At 50.9% G+C, this 16,659-nt stretch overlaps 1 protein-coding gene across 1 annotated transcript in view; it reads right to left on the bottom strand.

The window, feature by feature from the left end:
• EFHD1 (EF-hand domain family member D1) overlaps window positions 1-16,659 on the bottom strand; it is a 41,158-nt gene that overhangs the window by 10,261 nt on the left and 14,238 nt on the right. Inside the window, exons 2-3 of the mRNA XM_059167702.1 lie at window positions 7,136-7,283; window positions 148-282 (exon numbers count right to left, since the gene is read on the bottom strand). Of these exons, the coding sequence (XP_059023685.1) occupies window positions 148-282; window positions 7,136-7,283 (283 nt within the window). The remainder of the gene's footprint in view (window positions 1-147; window positions 283-7,135; window positions 7,284-16,659) is intronic.

The following is a 16,659-nucleotide window of genomic DNA, read 5'->3' on the forward strand; positions in this document are numbered from 1 at the left end:
CCTCTTCAATCACACATGATACACGCACTTAAGCTACTGCTGTTCTGCTTGTCCTGGGCGAGCGAATGAAGCAATCACTGACTGGGAGCTCGTGTCGGGCAGGGTGAAGGGACGGAAGACCGTCCTGCACAAGAAGGAAACACCCACCTTGGCTTCAAAGAAGTGCTTGGCACCTTTGACGCCCTCCTGGGCCACATCGATCTCGGAGAGCTTGGCCAGCGCCATCAGCCCGCTGTCCTCCTCCAGCTCCCCCGCCGCAGCCTTGTGGAATACGAGCAGGAACTGCAGGAAAGGGTTGATCAGAGTCCAGGTCAACCTCCGAAGACTTACAGTGATCCCCTCCAGCCCAGGGGAAAGGCATGATTGCCAAGCCTACGAGAAAGGGTGTCAATACGTGCGAGGGACCAATTAGATTGTTTGCTTTTGCTAGTGTTCTCTATTTTTTTTTCTTTTCTTTTTTTTTTTTAAAGATTTTATTTATTTACTTGACAGACAGAGATCACAAGTAGGCAGAGAGGCAGGCAGATAAAGAGGAGGAAGCAGGCTCCCCAAGGAGCAGAGAGCCTGATGTGGGGCTCAATCCCAGGACCCTGAGGTCATGACCTGAGCCGAAGGCAGAGGCTTTAGCCCTGTGAGCCACCCAGGTGCCCCTATTTTTTTTTTTTCTTTTCAAGATTTTATTTTGTAAGTAATGTCTATGTCCAGTGTGGAGTTCGAACTCACTACCCTGAGATCAAGAGTCATATGTTCCACCGACTAAGCCAGCCAGGCGCCCCTCCCAAGTGTTTTCTAAGAGATCTTTACAGAAACTGGTATGTTTCAAATACTTGAGCTATCACTTACCTTTTCATTGTGTTTATGATCATTTTTTACTTCTAAAAATTTTATATAATTTATCAGTCTTTTTTTTTCTCTCTCACAAGCATACCGGTGTTATGCTGAGAAAAACCTTTCTTGCCACCAAGGTTACAGAAACAATCACCTATGTTTTTGTCTCTTGCTTTTATGACTCCTTTTTTGTTAAACGTGTAACTATTTAATCTTTGAAATTTATTCTGATCTATCCCGGGAGGTTGATCATTAACCCTATTTTCTTCCAAATGGTTAGTTGGCGATCTCCACATCATTTATGGAAAAATCTATCCTCTTCCTCCAGATTCCAAATTGTGACCTGAATGCATTCATCTTTAAAGCCAATTTGTTCTAAAAAGCCTACCCAGGATATATCCCCCTACCCCTGCCACAGGACACATTTTTAAATAAATAAGCCAGGCTGAAAAGGCAAGTCTCCCATCTTCCAGCCCTTCCCCAAGATGATTTTAGACTTTTCCTTCTCTAAAGAATTTTGGCGAATTTATTTGTCAAATAACCATTGTCCAAACTTCTATAATTGTTTTTTTCCAAGTCAGCACTGAAAGAAGCCTTTCCAAGTTTTCGGTGCTATGTAAAACACATGGGTCTCCAGGGGAGTTTTGAGGTTTCAGGAGTTTTTTTTTCCTCCATATCCATCCCCTCTAAAAAATGGTTTCCCCAAGAGAAAAGGACATTACCTAAAGTAGACTGAGGGGGCAAACAACTTCAACGGGCTTTCCAAATTCCACCTTGGGTGTGTTTTCCTGCCAAGACTCTTAGTCCCTAGAGGGAAGTGTGTTTCGTTAGATGGAAGTCAGCCTCTACCACCACTAACCCCAAAATGTCACGCGGATAAGCCTGTCTTTGTAATTCTTGCAAAGCAAGGGATGAAGCAGGATTCTCCAATATGTAGCTTTGCGAAGGCTGCGGTGGGCCACTTGGCTCCACAGAAATGCCATGTTTGTCCACCTGCAACTTCAAACTTCCTCACTAGAGGCCGGTAAAGACTCAGTTTGCTGCAGACTAGCAGAGCCAGAATGTGGGCTCTAAGTGTTGGACAACAAGCCCTTCGGAGGGGAGACTTCCAAGAACAGGATGGAGGGCAAAGGGGCTACAGGGGGACGGTTGTAGTCAGGCTCTCATGAAGAGAAGGCAGCAGCCAAAATGTCAGCAATGGAAATGTGAGCCATCTGCAGAGGGAAGGGGTGAAAACCTGTCCCTCGGGACCCTGCCCGCCCTTAAAATATTTACAGCTTACAGAAACATCTCCCCCATGCCTCCCTGGCTACACAAGGTAAATACAAAACAGGCAGCCCCTCCACACTGGGAAGGCAGCTCTAGAAAGATAGAAAAGGGGGGTTACTCAGTCATTAAGTATCTGCCTTTGGCTCAGGTCATGATCCCAGGGTCCTGGGATTGAGCCCTGCATCAGGGTCCCTGCTCTGTAGGAAGCCTGCTTCTCCCCCTGCTTGTGTTCCCGCTCTTGCTGTCTCTCCCTCTGTCAAATAAATAAAATCTTTGAAAAAAAAAAAAAAAAGATGGAGAATGGCCCCAGCTTAGCAAAAATCCAAGTGACCTTGGTGGGGGGCGGGGCAGTGTCTCCTTATCCCTGAGATTCATTTTTCTCACATCTACAGTGTATGTGGTATTTACAGGCAGCTTAAAGTATTCCTCATGGATCTTTTTCTCCATGTGTGCTCACTTTCACTCTGCCAGCTCACGGAGCACCAAAGCAGCCCTGTCTTAATTTAGGGGTCCTTGGGGCGCCTGGGTGGCTCAGTGGATTAAGGCCTCTGCCTTTGGCTCAGGTCATGATCCCAGGGTCCTGGGATCGAGTCCCGCATTGGGCTCCCTGCTCAGCAGGGAGCCTGCTTCCTCCTCTCTCTCTCTGCCTGCCTCTCTGCCTACTTGCGATCTCTGTCTGTCAAATAAATAAATAAAATCTTAAAAAAAAAAAACAAAATTAGGGGTCCTGACGCCAGCCAGTTAAAAAAAGTAAAAAAAAGAAAAATCCAGCTCAACCTGTATATGTTCAGCCTTCCAGAAAAGCATGCCAGGCATTCCTATTTGATTTTATTGTAATCACCAACTCCTGAATGACAATTTCTCTGACTGCCCAGCCTTGTTTGTCTTCCTATTTATAGTCTACAAAGACTGGTATGTTGTGGGGAATTGGAAAGTGTCCTAGTTGTGACTATGAGCAAAGCAGGGAGGGGGGAGAGAAGAAGCAGAAAACAAAGAAACAGAGAGAGAGAACTAACAAGGCTAAAACAGTAATTTCAGGCACAAGCTAACAAACACATCTGATAAATTTAAAGAATTTCTAAATTTAATTTCTTTTTTAAGTAAGCGCTATCCTTAACATGGGGATCAAATTCATGACCCCAAGATCAAGAGTCGCATGCAGGCACCCCTAAATTAAAAAAAAAGAAAAATGTAATTTCATGGCCCTGACCGGTAATGCAAACATCTGCCCTGAATTGGCATTCTAAAATCACAAGTGACAGAAACAAACTTGTTGGCTTAAGCAAAGAGGAAGACTTTGTTATTTAAAAATGTTGACTTATTCTTGCAGGAATAGCCAGCTGCAGAACCAATTTGCAGTACTTCACCCCAATTTCAAATTCCCAGGACAGGGAATCTAGTGGACCTAGTTCCACCAGGGGTCCATCCATGGTCCAGTCAACAATGATGCTGATGAGCAACCTAACACCAGCCAGGGCCCCACCCAAAGGAAGGTAGGGTAGAAGGAGAATGGAACCCGTAATTCCCAGTACAGACAGGTATCCAGTAAACCCATCACCCAACCTTTGTACAAAACTACTGCACATCTGGCCTTGGAGCAATTTTTCTTTCTTTCTTTCTTTTTTTAAGATTTTATTTATTTACTTGACAGAGAGAGATCACAAGTAGGCAGAAAGGCAGGTAGAGAGAGAGGGGGAAGCAGACTCCCTGCTGAGCAGAGAACCCCATGTGGGGCTCAATCCCAGAACCCTGAAACCGTGACCTGAGCCGAAGGCAGAGGCTTAACCTACTAAGCCACCCAGGCGCCCCGGAGCAATTTTTCTTTAAGAGAGATATAATGGAGGGGCACCTGTGTAGCTCAGTCAGTTAAGCATCTGCCTTCAGTTTGGGTCATGATCCCAGGGTCCTGGCATCAAGCCTTGAATCAGGCTCCCTGCTCAGCGGGGATGTGGATGTGACTTGCTTTGGTTAAGTTAATCCAAAGAGAAATAAAGAGAATAGAAGCATTCATTAAGGACCTACTAAATGCCAGGCTGTGAGGAAAGAACTATAGAAGTAAGCAATTTTGTCTATCTGGCCCCCTGGCCCCCACATGATGATGATGGTGGGACCGTTGGCTATGATGCCCTGTGGGGCATAACAGGGACCCAGCCAATCACAGTCCCCTGATTGCAATGAGTGGTCCAGGAGGTGGGGACAAGTCCCCAGTAGCAGCATTCAGAGGCCAGCTGAGGTCGGTTCAGGCCCCCACGGCTGCTAACCTGGGACAATGGAACCTGGAGCTGCTGGCAGCCATCTTGGCAGGCATCAGGGAAAACATGCGATGTGGAAAGAAAAGGTAAGGTTGACACAGAAGAAAGCACGGTTGAGCTCTGACCAGAGGAGCATGCTGTACTACTGTGCCCAGCGCACCTCTACTTCTTCATCTCCTGTCTATGGGAGCTGAGAGTTTTTGTTTTTTCTTTTCCTATGTAAATGAGCTGGCATTCTCTGTCACTAGTTCAGGAGTTCCAACTGATACCAGCATGGAGAGAGAACTCCGTTCTCACAACAGTCCTGAGGGAAAGCTATTAACACAGCTATATTTTTTTAGAGTTTATTCGGACAGGCAATGGGAGCAGGGGGAGGGGCAGAGGGAGAGAGAGAATCTCAAGCAGACTGCCCACTGAGTGCAGAGCCAAACATGGGGTTCCATCCCATGACCATGAGATCATGACCTGGGCTGAAATCAAGAGTTGGAAACTTAATCGACGGAACCATTCAGATGCCCTTTAACACTTGCTTTTTTTTTTTAAGATTTTATTTATTTGTCAGAGAAAGAGAGAGAGAGCGCGAGAGAGAGCATGAGAGCACACAAGCAAGGGGAGCAGCAGGCAGATGGAGAAGCAGACTCCCTGCTGAGCAGGGAGCCTGACACAGGGCTCAATCCCAGGACCCTGGGATCAACATCTGAGCTTAAGGCAGATGCTTAACCGACGGAGCCACCTAGGCATCCCAACACCCCTATGTTAAAGACAGAAAAATGGAGGCCCAGAAGTAAAATAACTCGCTCAAGGTATGCAGCTCTGTGTGGAGACCGATCTCTGACTAGAAGCCTCTTGTCATTACATAACCAAAGTACCAGCACGCCAGCGGCTCCCAGTACTGGTGGGAATCAGCAGAATGGGCTGCCTGGTTGGCTCCACTGGTAAGAGTGTACAACTCTTGGTCTTAGAGTTGTAAGTTCAGGCCCAACATTGGGTGTAGTAATTACTTAAAAACAAAATTTGAAAAAAAAAGAAAAGAAAAGAAAAGAAAAGAAAAACAAAAAACAAACAAACAAAAAAAAAACCCAGGATGTTGGGCTGTGAGTATTTACGGCAAACATATCACCACCTCCAAATCCTGCCCCTCCGGGCACAACTGCTACAGATGGGACCACAACGGGACTCATACTTCGGAGATTTCCAAACCTCTGATGTCCACTTGTGTGCATTTCTGTGGGAAATGGCCAAACATGCAGCCAAGAAAAGCAAACCAAGCATCTTGGGTTTGGCAGGGAGCGTGTCTTTGCTTGGCCAGTGACGTGCACAGCCCTCTCAATACCCTCTCAATACCCTCTCAATTTCTGTTCCCCCCAGGTCACAATTTGCCACAGACGCTCCTTCCCTGGTATTGCCTCCAAAGCTTCACCCACGCGAAAGCTTTTCCCTTCTCTACCGCGGGGAAAGCTGGGCTGAAGGAGCCAGTGCCCAGCACGAATGAGAGGTGGGGGAGCCAGAGGGACAGCTGTGGAGGCGAGAACCGCAGCTGACGAGGGGAGGCCGTGGGCACCAAGCCTGCCACCCAGGTCCAGCCTTGAGCTGGAACGTGATTTCACGCTAAGTCCTGACCGTGTTGGCCCTCTAACTCCTTAGCTCTGGAACGAGAAGCCTGGCCTAGAATATCCTGAGGGTTATGCCCAACACAGGTTTTCTGGGATCTTCTATTTCTGCATCTGCCAGCTCAGGAAAGGAAGAGAAGGGGCGGATCTGGAGACGACCTGTGGGCAGAGAGAGGCCAGGCTGGTTTCACCACAGCTGGGGAGGGGACTCACGGCTGCTGGTTCAGCCCCAGGGACCTCAGGAAGAACGTCCGTGGGCCTTAGTGAGCCTGGAGAGAAGACCTGTACTTGGGCAAAGCTCTCACCATCAGGAACCAGGATGCTGGAACTCCAGTGTTTCTGGAGTAACCAAGGTCACACACCGGGAAGCAAGGACAGTGCTCTCTAGTCCCAGACCCGGAGGGCCCCGCTGAGATAGGACAGAACGGGACTGCTAATGCTCGGAGCTTCGAGTCCGGATGTTGTCCCCAAACCTGTTCTGACACCAGCGCACACAGACACGACTGGAGGCTTCACAGTAACACCCAAGCACATAAGACATGGAACCCTTCCTTGCGGGGCTGCATCCCTGCCTTGGAAGAAACCCAGTGTCCTTGAGACTCTCGCCGCAGCCAGACACGGCCTTATCACCAAAGTTCTCGCACATTTAGAGATCAGATTTTGAATCTACTTGCACTCTTCCAGAGAGTTCTGTACTTGGAAGTTTTGCCTGCAATTTCAGGGATTCTAAGGCCAAAAAGCCCATTCTTGGACTGTTATGGGGACACAAGGAGCTCCAGGAGCACGGAGTAAGAGCCTTCGTTTAATTGCTTTTTGATCATCTTTAAGTAGCTTATTGTAAAAGTTTAAAGTTTTAATATCTAAGAAAACATGAAACTATAAATCTACCAAAACTTTGCACACATATCCACTATTTGGTAAACATCCTTCCAGATTTCTCAACACCCAAACATTCGCCCAAAGGAGGTTGTCCTACGCACAGTGACTATTTGCTCAGCGACCATTCTCCCCATGAACCACGCTTCGCGAGCTTCTTAAAGAGATCTTTAAAAGAACTCTAGGTTGACTGTCCAATCAGTACTCTGGAAAGGCTAAAGCTACTTGTGTTCTAGGGGCCCTTAACGGTGGGGCTTCTCTCGGGAGCCCTCCGCACAGAGGCTCAGGGCCAAAGGGTACCTCGCGGAAGCTGAGCTGGCCATCGAAGTCCTCGTCCACCTCCTTGATCATGTTTTTCAGGCCCAAGTGGGTCTGGGGGGCACCCAGCTTCTCCATCATCAGCTTCAGCTCCATCAGGTCAATGAAGCCATCCCGTCCAGCATCATACCTGCAGGGGCAAAGGAAGGATGCTAACAAGGGACCACCATGGCTAGGATCACGGGACACTTGACCATGGGACACAGGATGACAGGACACTTGGTCATAGGACACCTAATTCTTTTGGCCTCATTTACTGGAAAATAATGCAGTCACCTGCTGCTTGGCAGTGCCCAGCCGGGTCACAGGATCAGAAGGGACCCCCTTCTTGAAACGCCTTTGGGCACTGCACAACATGATTCAAAGGGGATCTTGAACATAACAACACCGTTGTTGTTATGCCCTTTATCCCCTCAATGAGGCTGTAAGTTTCTTGAGGATGAAAAACATGCCCAGTTACCTTTATATCCCCCAGTTTGGGTCAGCAAACACTGACCAAACCTCCCGAGGCTGGGCAACAAGTCGCAGAGCGAGCCTGGGCATCCCTGACATTCTCCCAGAGGACAATTCCAAAAGCTGTCCGTTGGGTCCCATTTTATTTATTTATTTGAGAGCAAGAAAGAGAGCAAGCACAGGAGGGAGCAGGGGGAGGAACACAAGGAGTCAGAGAAGCGGACTAGGGACCCCCTCGGGGCTCGATCCCGGGGCCCCTAGATCATGACCTGAGTCGAAATGGAGTAAGACACCCACCCAACTGAGCCACACAGATGCCCTTCTCCATTCATCCTTCTGCTTCTGGTCTCCTGCCCTGTGGCAGCTGGTCCCCACCCTTGCACGTGGTTATCCTGACTCCAGCTCTCTGGTTTTATGCTTGACCCCATCATGCTCATCCAGCCTCCAGGTCCAAACGGTCACATCTGTGCAAGTGACTTCCGAGAGGGGACCAGGCTCTGCCCCGTTGCCTGGATTTTACCACAAAGCCAGCATCTCTGTTGGGTGTTCCTCTAGCCCCCGCTGCCCGGAAACAAACCCAGCTTCACCACAGTGGGGGGATCCTTGCCCTGCCCTCTACCCTTTGGTGCCTGAGCTGAGGGGAACCTTCTTCAGCCTTCTTTTCTCTGCTTTCTGCCAAACTGTCCACCCACTACTTCTCTACACACCTGGGCTGTGACAAAGTTTTCTCACAGAACCCTCTTCCCCTTCTCCCTTCAAGTCCTTCCCATTTTCTGCTCCTCGGGGATCCCTTGCTCTCCAGGTAAGAACACCTTGCATTAAAAAGCAAATCAGTTCAGGGGCGCCTGGGTGGCTCAGTGGGTTAAAGCCTCTGCTTTCGGCTCAGGTCATGATCTCAGGGTCCTGGGATTGAGTCCTGCATCGGGCTCTCTGCTCAGTGGGGAGCCTGCTTCCTCCTCTCTCTCTGCCTGCCTCTCTGCCTACTTATGATCTGTCAAATAAATAAATAAAATCTTAAAAAAAAAAAAAAAAAGGCAAATCAGTTCATAGTAGCCAAAAGACGGAAACAACCCAGGTGTCCATTTTTGATGAACAGATAAACAAAATGCAGTATATCCATAATATGGTATATTTTTACAAGAGGATATTATTCATGATAAAAAGGAGGGAAAATCTGACACACACTACCTTGGGGAGGAACCCTAGCAACATTAAGGCAGGCCTGAGATAAGCTAGACAGAAAAGGATAAATACTGTGTAACTGTGAGGGACGCAGAAAGTCAAAACGGAGACAAAAAGTAGAGAACAGTGGCTACCGGGACCTGGGGGAGTGACTGTTTCATGAGTTAGAATTTCAGTGTGGGATGAGAAAAAGGTCCAGAGAAAGATGCAGTGATGGTCACACAAGGGGGTGAATGTATACCAAACGGCCCACCTACACAGTCAAGGAGGCAAATTTTACATGTATTTTCCCCACAGTAAAAAGAGAGAAACCAATCCAGCTCCTTCACTATCTATATCCCCCACCCCACCCTCCCAACAACAAAAGCCCACCATTGTTGGCAGCCACACCACCACCCACCAAGGAATGCAGCCTGTGGGCAATCAGAAATCTAAGCCGGAGGGCTGGTGAAATTTTGAGGCCCACGTGGTCAGGCCAGGCCGGAGATGAGGCCCAGAACTCCCCAGTGTGCTCTGTTCCAGCCTCAGCAGCCGACTCATGCCATTCCTCCCACCCTGAATGGACATCCCACCACCCAGCGGTCCTCAGTGGCCTTTCTGTACCCCAAGCTCAGGGAGCTGCCCCCTTCCTCCTCTGAGAGCCAACAGCCCCATTGTCAGTCCTCTAGCACTCAGTAGATGCCGCCTCCCCCTGCTGGGTATTTCCTAATGTAGCAGCTGTGTTCCCAAGATCCCAAATCCTGAAGGAAGGGAGCCACAGTCCTCCCAACCCTGTGACAGTCTTCTCCACTCCAGGCCGGCCCCACACATTGCGGGATGTGGGCCCAGTCAGTGGGGGGCACCCAAGAAGGTTAATGGACTTAAGACCCCATGCAAGGATGGGAGTGAAAGGAACCAGCAGTATCTGGCCCTGGGAAACAGGCCACTGTCCTCCCATGATGCATTTCAACTTCCCAGAAACGTGCCCAAAGAGCAGAAAGAGCTGGGCTGTGGGTGTGGACATGACAGAGAAGGATATGAACCAGCACAGGGAAGAGCTTTCTGCAAAAAAGAGCCAACTAGAGTAAGACCTGAGGTAAGAAGAGCTCTTCCGAACAGGCTGGAGGGACAGCCTCTGCTACAAAGAGTTCTAGTCAAAATAAACAGGCTTCTTTAGTGTGGAACTTTCCAGAGCTTTTTCTTCATATGGTCATCTGAAACCTACCGCAGGGAAACAGAGAACACAGACTCATCTGATCACACAATCCTCTGTGTTCGGGAACTTTCCACTAGAAGAAGGCACATCTTGGCAACCTGGTGTCCCAAGGAAAACGCTTTGGGAAATGCCTCTTGAAAGAATTCAAGGTTAGGACAGTCAGTTAAACTACGACGATGGTACCAACTATGCTGGGATTTTGAATAAATGTCCTCTCCCCCGTGCGTGTCTTACCCAAGTTTGCAGAGAGGAGGAGCATCGGCGTGCAGAAGGGCATGCATCTAAGATGGGAATCGCTGGGGGCAAAAGCAAAAAGGGGTAAGGTCTCAACAGGAAGAGAAAGGGGAGCAGCGGAAAGCCTAGGTACGTGGGGGTGGGGAGGGTCCCAGAACCAGAGAGAAGCTGGAAAGGAGGAGGGAAGAACAGGTCAGGTAACACATAGGAATTGGTCCTCACCTAGCAGGGGAAGAACGGAGCAGGATTCGCTGCTCACATAACCTTCAGCAAGTATGGCCTCCCCCAGCACAGTGGGGCTGTCACTGTGGGGTCATGCTCAGGCTGAAAAGTCAGCCTTCTCCTTCTCTTCTGGGGTTCTGACCCACACGAGTCAAGATTTGGAAAAGGGATGCCTGGGTGGCTCAGTCGGTTAAGCTTCTGCCTTCGGCTCAGGTCATGGTCCTAGGGTCTTGGGATTGAGACCCACATCCCAAGACCCACATGGAGGAGTCTCCTATCTTGGCTCCTTACTCAGATGTGGGGAGTCTGCTTCTCTCCCCCACAACTATCCTTCCCCCTGTGCTCTCTCTCACATATACTCTCTCTCAAATAAATAAATAAAATCTTTTAAAAAGATTAAAAAATAAAAAATAAGTTTTGGAAAAACTTTCTTTTAGGCCCACAAGCCTGAAACATTCTCCAGGGCTATGAAAAAGGACAAGTACTTCAGAGAGGGCCTCCACAAAGTCTGGAAACAGGTTAAGGGAGTTTCTTTCTTTCTTTCTTTCTTTATTAAAGATTTTATTTATTTATTTGACAGAGAGAGAGGCAGGCAGAGAGAGAGGGGGAAGCAGGCTCCCTGCTGAGCAGAGAGCCCGGTGTGGGGCTCGATCCCAGGACCCTGAGATTATGACCTGAGCTGAAGGCAGAGGCTTAACCCACTGAGCCACCCAGGTGCCCCAGGTTAGAGGAGTTTAAAGAAATCTTTCAACGGGCAGAAATCTTTCAGTGTGACAACTGTGGTTGGGTCAGGGCCTGGAAGAGAAGCCCAGGACCCCAGCGGGCAAGTCCCAGGGAGAGGGAAGGGCTCCAGCTACCGCCAGGCAGGCCTATCTGGCTGGTACAGCGGGCCATCCGCCTGGCACAGGAAGAAAGCCAGCGTGTAGATGTAGAAAGGACATCTCCAAAGCCGAGCAGGGCCGGGAAGAGTGGGGTTCACTCCCCGGGCCAGCAGGGATAAGTCCAGGTGGGATCATGAAGTGACACGAGTGGTGTCCTCACCCCTCCCTGTGGAGCTGGGATTTATAACCGAGAAGGGCATCCCTCCCTCTTCACAGAGACCCTCTTTACAAGGGGTGGTCCATGGTCATTTCCTTCAGGGTCTGGCTTTGCAAGACAGGCAGGAAAAGCCTCCCAGGGCCCCTTCGTCATCTTTTCTGTTGTTTCTGTTCCTCTCAAAGCACCGTGGGGCTCAAAGTGCAGCTCAATCTAACAGCTCCGACTGGTCAGCTCTGCGGTTCGCAGCGTTGTCTCACATGCCCATCCTTTCATCTTTACACCAGCCCTACGGAGAATTAACAGTAGCCGCCTGTGTTTCTGGTTTATCAAGCTCTTACTCCGCATTGGGCCGTGTGCAAATCACCTCATTTAATCTGATAGCTCTGTGAAGTGGTCATTACTCACCCCCCTGGATAGATGGTGAAAAGCAGAAGAGTGCCATGAAGCCACTTCTTGAGGGTGAGAACGAACCTGGGACTTCCCAGCAGGCGCCTTGCTTTGCAGGAATGGTCACGGACTGAGTCTCCACTACCTGCCCCACAACTCGACAGGGGTGGGGTGGGGTGGGGTAGGGTCCCTGGGCAGAGCGCACACTCAGTGTCCCCAACAAACCACTCGTGGGACTGTCCGATTTACACCTTTTACAATTTATACCTGAAGACTCTGGCAGAAATGATAGGAGCCACATTGCTGAGTCCTGAACGTGCGTGGATTTTGGTCTCAAAGCATGGTGCAGGAGACCCCTCCCGCATGGACAGGCATTCATTTCGGACCAAAAGAATATCAAGGTTGCCGTCTTACAAACATTTGCAGAAACAGTCCCACCAGGCAAGTCCTTCACATAAGTTTCCTCTGATTTAACCTTCCAGCACTGCTCTGAGGGATGGAGGACTGTCCAGCTTGAGAAGACCCTGAGGCCCATCGAGATCAACCAGCCCAAGGTCACTAGGACACCTCGCCTGATGCCTGAGCCCACAGCCTGTGCCCTGGGCCAAGCAACCCAGTCACGAGAATTACTTTGGGGCAGGGGAGCGGGGAGATAAGACTTGATATTCAGGCAGTCCTTACAGAATGGCAAGGTTGACCCTCAAAGCAGAGAGAAGATTCCTGGGAAAGTATGGTATTAAAAAGACAAAGGGCTTTCTGAAGCCTACAGGACTTCATTATCACATCTCAGGGTGGGGGTGGCTGCAGGAAGCTGGAGGTGAGGCCGGGGAGCAAAACAGCCATCTGAAGCCAGCTCAGTGCCCTTGTGCCATAAGCAGTCCAGCATGGAAGTCCATTAGACAAGGCCATGTGCAAACTGCCTAACTTACCCCTTTTCATGCCGGTGGGAAAGGTAAATGCATTTGGGTTTGTGTCTTGCATTCTGGAAACCTCCTTTGCCTCCTCCCCTGCCCTCAAGAAAATCACCTTCCTTTTGATGTGGAACCCAGCCCCATGGAAAGGGTACAGCACCCCAGAACAGCCTGCCCAGGCCAGACCCACGACCAAGACACCTCCCGCAGGTCCCCAACCCCCGCTACCCAGGACAGAAAGCCTTTGACACAATGGGGTGCGGGACCCGGGGCTTCAGGGAAACTGCAGGCCCATCTGGCGCTTGCGATCTCCCTACAAGCCTGGCCTAAACTGCATTCCCTTCCCTCTATTTCAAACCATCAAAATATTCCCTTTCCCTCCCCACAGTTTTGGTCTTTCGAATGCCTGCAGGCTGCTGGAGTCCCCTTAAGCCCTTGGCTCCTCCGCTACCAACCTCTTAGCTCCTAATACCAGTTTTTTGCAATCATTTAAATTTTAACCCAGATTTTTCTTATTGAAGACAAGCCAGGATAGTAAAGAAAAACCATCCAAAAACTCCAGCCCCTGCACCCTTGTTTGCCTCCTGGGGTTTCCTTCTAGCCGTCCTCTGAATTGGTGAACTTCTCCCATGTTTTTTGCCTTAACAGATCCTCAGTTCCTGTCATCTTGATACTCTCCAGCATCTGCTGCTAGGGAGGGACTCTAGTCCCATCAGGCCTGGGGATAGCCCTGCAGACATGGCGGGCATCGACACCCAAGCCTGCCACCTGCTTGGGGAGATATTTGGCAGGGAGATAACACACCTACACTCCCCGCACCCCGGGCACCCCATGGGCAGCCAAGGAGAGGGAGCTATTTTTAAAAGGACTACCTGTCTGCAGCCATGAAGAGGGAGACGGCTTGCAGGGCCCCAGCTCTGAAGAGCGGCCCTCTCTCGAGTGGGCCTCACACAGCTGTCAACGTCTTCAGCATTCTGGGTGAAACCCAAAGGTACAGCCTGCCGAGGCCCCTTATGCAGAATCTCCCGGAAGCCCGTGCTCAGTGCCAGCCCAGCCCAGGCTGTGTGAGGCCCAGTCTCTTGCCAGGGCTTACTCTGAACGGCTCTGTACTGACCGGGGCTCTGTGCTGACTGGGCCGTCCCTGGATGGGGGAGTGGGTGGAGGGGAATGGGCTGAGACCCTTTACCCAGCATGCCCACCTCTGTGGTTACCCAGGGCCTGGGAAGGTGCCTGGACTGGCCCCAGCGTAGGTCCATTAGTAAAGGGGACAAGGGGACAGGGGCCGGTGTCCCGTGTCCACCGGGCACTTGGCCCCTCTGGGTTCCATGAATCACTTGCTCTTTCAGCTTCCACTGGGCAGAGCCCCTGGGTTTTCTTGGTTTTCCCTTCACCAGAATAATCCTGCCAATAAGGAAAAAAGAAGCCAGCCGCCTTTGTCTGCCAGAGGCTCAGCCATCAGAAACTCCCCAGGGAACCCAGCCGGGAGCAATGGGGGTGGGGGGTTCGCAGGAGGATGGCAGTGCCCCAGAAAATGTCTCAGTGTTGAGAGGCTTGCCTCTGTTCCAGTACACTGGAACTTCCCTGCTTTTCTTTTACACAGAAAGGCCTTGAATGGAAATCAAGCGCGGCCTTTTCCAGCAGGCAGGCACCAGCGACTCTGGGTGTGGTCCCCAGACCAAGGCCTCAAGGTCACCCAGGATTGTTAGAAATGTAGAATCCCGGCCTGCCCCAGCCAGGCTGAATTAAACACATACATTTTCACAATACCCTGTGGTGCCCAGGCACTTTCAAGTCAGAGAAAAAGACAGTGTCAGACTATCCCCAAAGCCAGGGGCCTTTCTGGGGGCGCTCTGGTTCTCTGGGTTGGGTGTCTTGAACTGTGCCTTTCCAGAGGAGTCTCAGGATGGCCCAAGGTCACAGGACTGTCATTGCTCTTCCAAATCTCCCTCATTGCTCTGTTCTCTGAGGTTCTGGTTTCCTATCCTTGGAGGATCCTCTCTGGCTGCCAAGTCATGGGCTCTCCCTTCCTTCCTTCTTTCCTACCCTCCTTCCTCCTTCCGTCCTTCCCTCCGATTTGCTACAGGCTGGGAGCAGGCCCAGAAACCACATCTCCAAGTGTTACAAGTATATGCGAAGAATAAGCAGGCCCCCAGGAAGGCTGGGGGAGCAGGTACAACAACGCCACGGGGACTCTGAGGGTTAAGTCTGCATAAAAGCTTGAGCCCAGAGTCTTTGATTTCCAATCAGTTCCTGGCTCCCCATTCCATTCATCTGCGCTCCCTCACCACCTGGCTCCCGTCTACCTGGGGCCTCTCCAGAGCAGAAGAGCACAAAGACCGGTCCCAGCGGGCAGGCAGATGTACAAAGAGGCTGTTGAGCACTGATCTGGCCGGAACTTGGGCAGAGCTGGAGTGGAGGGAGGCGGTCGGCACAGAGGAGCAGGAACTAACAGGAAACAGAGTGCAGAACCAAGAGAGGGAGCCACTGTCAGGAGTCCAGAGGTGCTAGGATGTCCCAGAAGGGGGTGGTGGTGGCGTGGAACCAACTCCCAGGGGGCATTCTGAGAGTTCTGTGTCTTCCTAAGGGCAGTGGGGGTGGGGGGGGATGGGAGCCACCTCCAAAAGAATTGGAACCAGAGAAGCGACATCAGAAGGCTGCTTCTTCAGAAAGGCCTCTCAGCTCAGGGTATGGTTTGGACTTTTCCCATAAAAGGGGAGGAGGGCGGTGAGTGCAAGCTTTGTTATAGGGGCTCACTTTGAGCAAACATCCTTCCTTTTCTGGTAGAGGCCAGCCTCTCTGCGGGTGGTAGGAGGCCAGTGGAGGCTGGGTCCCTCCCACCCATCAGCCATGGCACCCTGCAGCCTCGGTTCGGACACAGTGTCCGGCAGTTCATAAAGGAAGGTGGGGAAGCAGGACAGAGAGGCATTGGGCCACCCACTGTGTGCGCCGCACCTCACGAGACAGCAGAGGGGAGGCAGTGCCTTCAAGAGGACCCAGGACATCTATTTTGTCCCAAATGGATGGCAGGGGAGTACACGGCCCCTGCCAGGGACCGCCCTGTGGATTCAGGAAGAGTGGGCAGGGAATGACCTCAGAGTAGGGCTGCTCACTCTACCTAGGTCCTCCCCACCCAGTGGGGGCACACAGAGAGGTTTCAGCTACATGCAAATTCTCCCGCTGATGCCAGAAGCCCAGCGTGGAAACAAAGCAACCAGAATCCCATGACCATCCTCAAGGGAACATGCCAGTGACAGGGAGACAATAGGTCAGCAGTGCAAAGTCCTCTGGCCACATTGAAGGCACCGATGCCAAGAACCCTCTGAGCTGGTGAGGGCTTGGCCTCGGAAAGTCTGACTCAGCAACACCAATGTAACAGGCACAGTCTGGTCCATTAGAGTTCGGGGGCTCCTCCCAAGGACAGCGAAAGACAGCAGTGGCTGGGAGCGTGTTCCCCAGGTCATGGTCCCCTGGTGCAAAGCCCTGGTAACACTGTATGATGTGTGTCTCCGGGTGAGTTACTCTAACTCTCTGGGCTCGCTTGTTTTTGGCTGATAATATGATAATATCTCGTTAAGTAAAAGACCCTAATCCTGGGGGTCTCCCCTTGGTTCTTCAGAAACGGGGACACCCTTGCTGGGCTTGGGTCAAGGGCAGGTGGCTGGGGACTCCGTTTGGGAACAGGGAGTGGAGTGAGTGGATCTGGGAATTTAAAGTTCCAGGCAATCCATCCAGAAAGGAGAGGGAAGAGGAGCAGTGTGGTGAGGGCAGGGCTCTGGCGTCCCATAGGACGTCTCAAGTGGCATTTGGCCTCCCATGGGAAGCCTGCCCTGAGCAATCCCCAGTAGACGCAGCAGGGAGGCCAAAACAGTTCTTCTGAGCAGGAA

The sequence above is a fragment of the Mustela lutreola genome, chromosome 3 (assembly GCF_030435805.1).
Source record: "Mustela lutreola isolate mMusLut2 chromosome 3, mMusLut2.pri, whole genome shotgun sequence".
NCBI lineage: Eukaryota > Metazoa > Chordata > Mammalia > Carnivora > Mustelidae > Mustela > Mustela lutreola.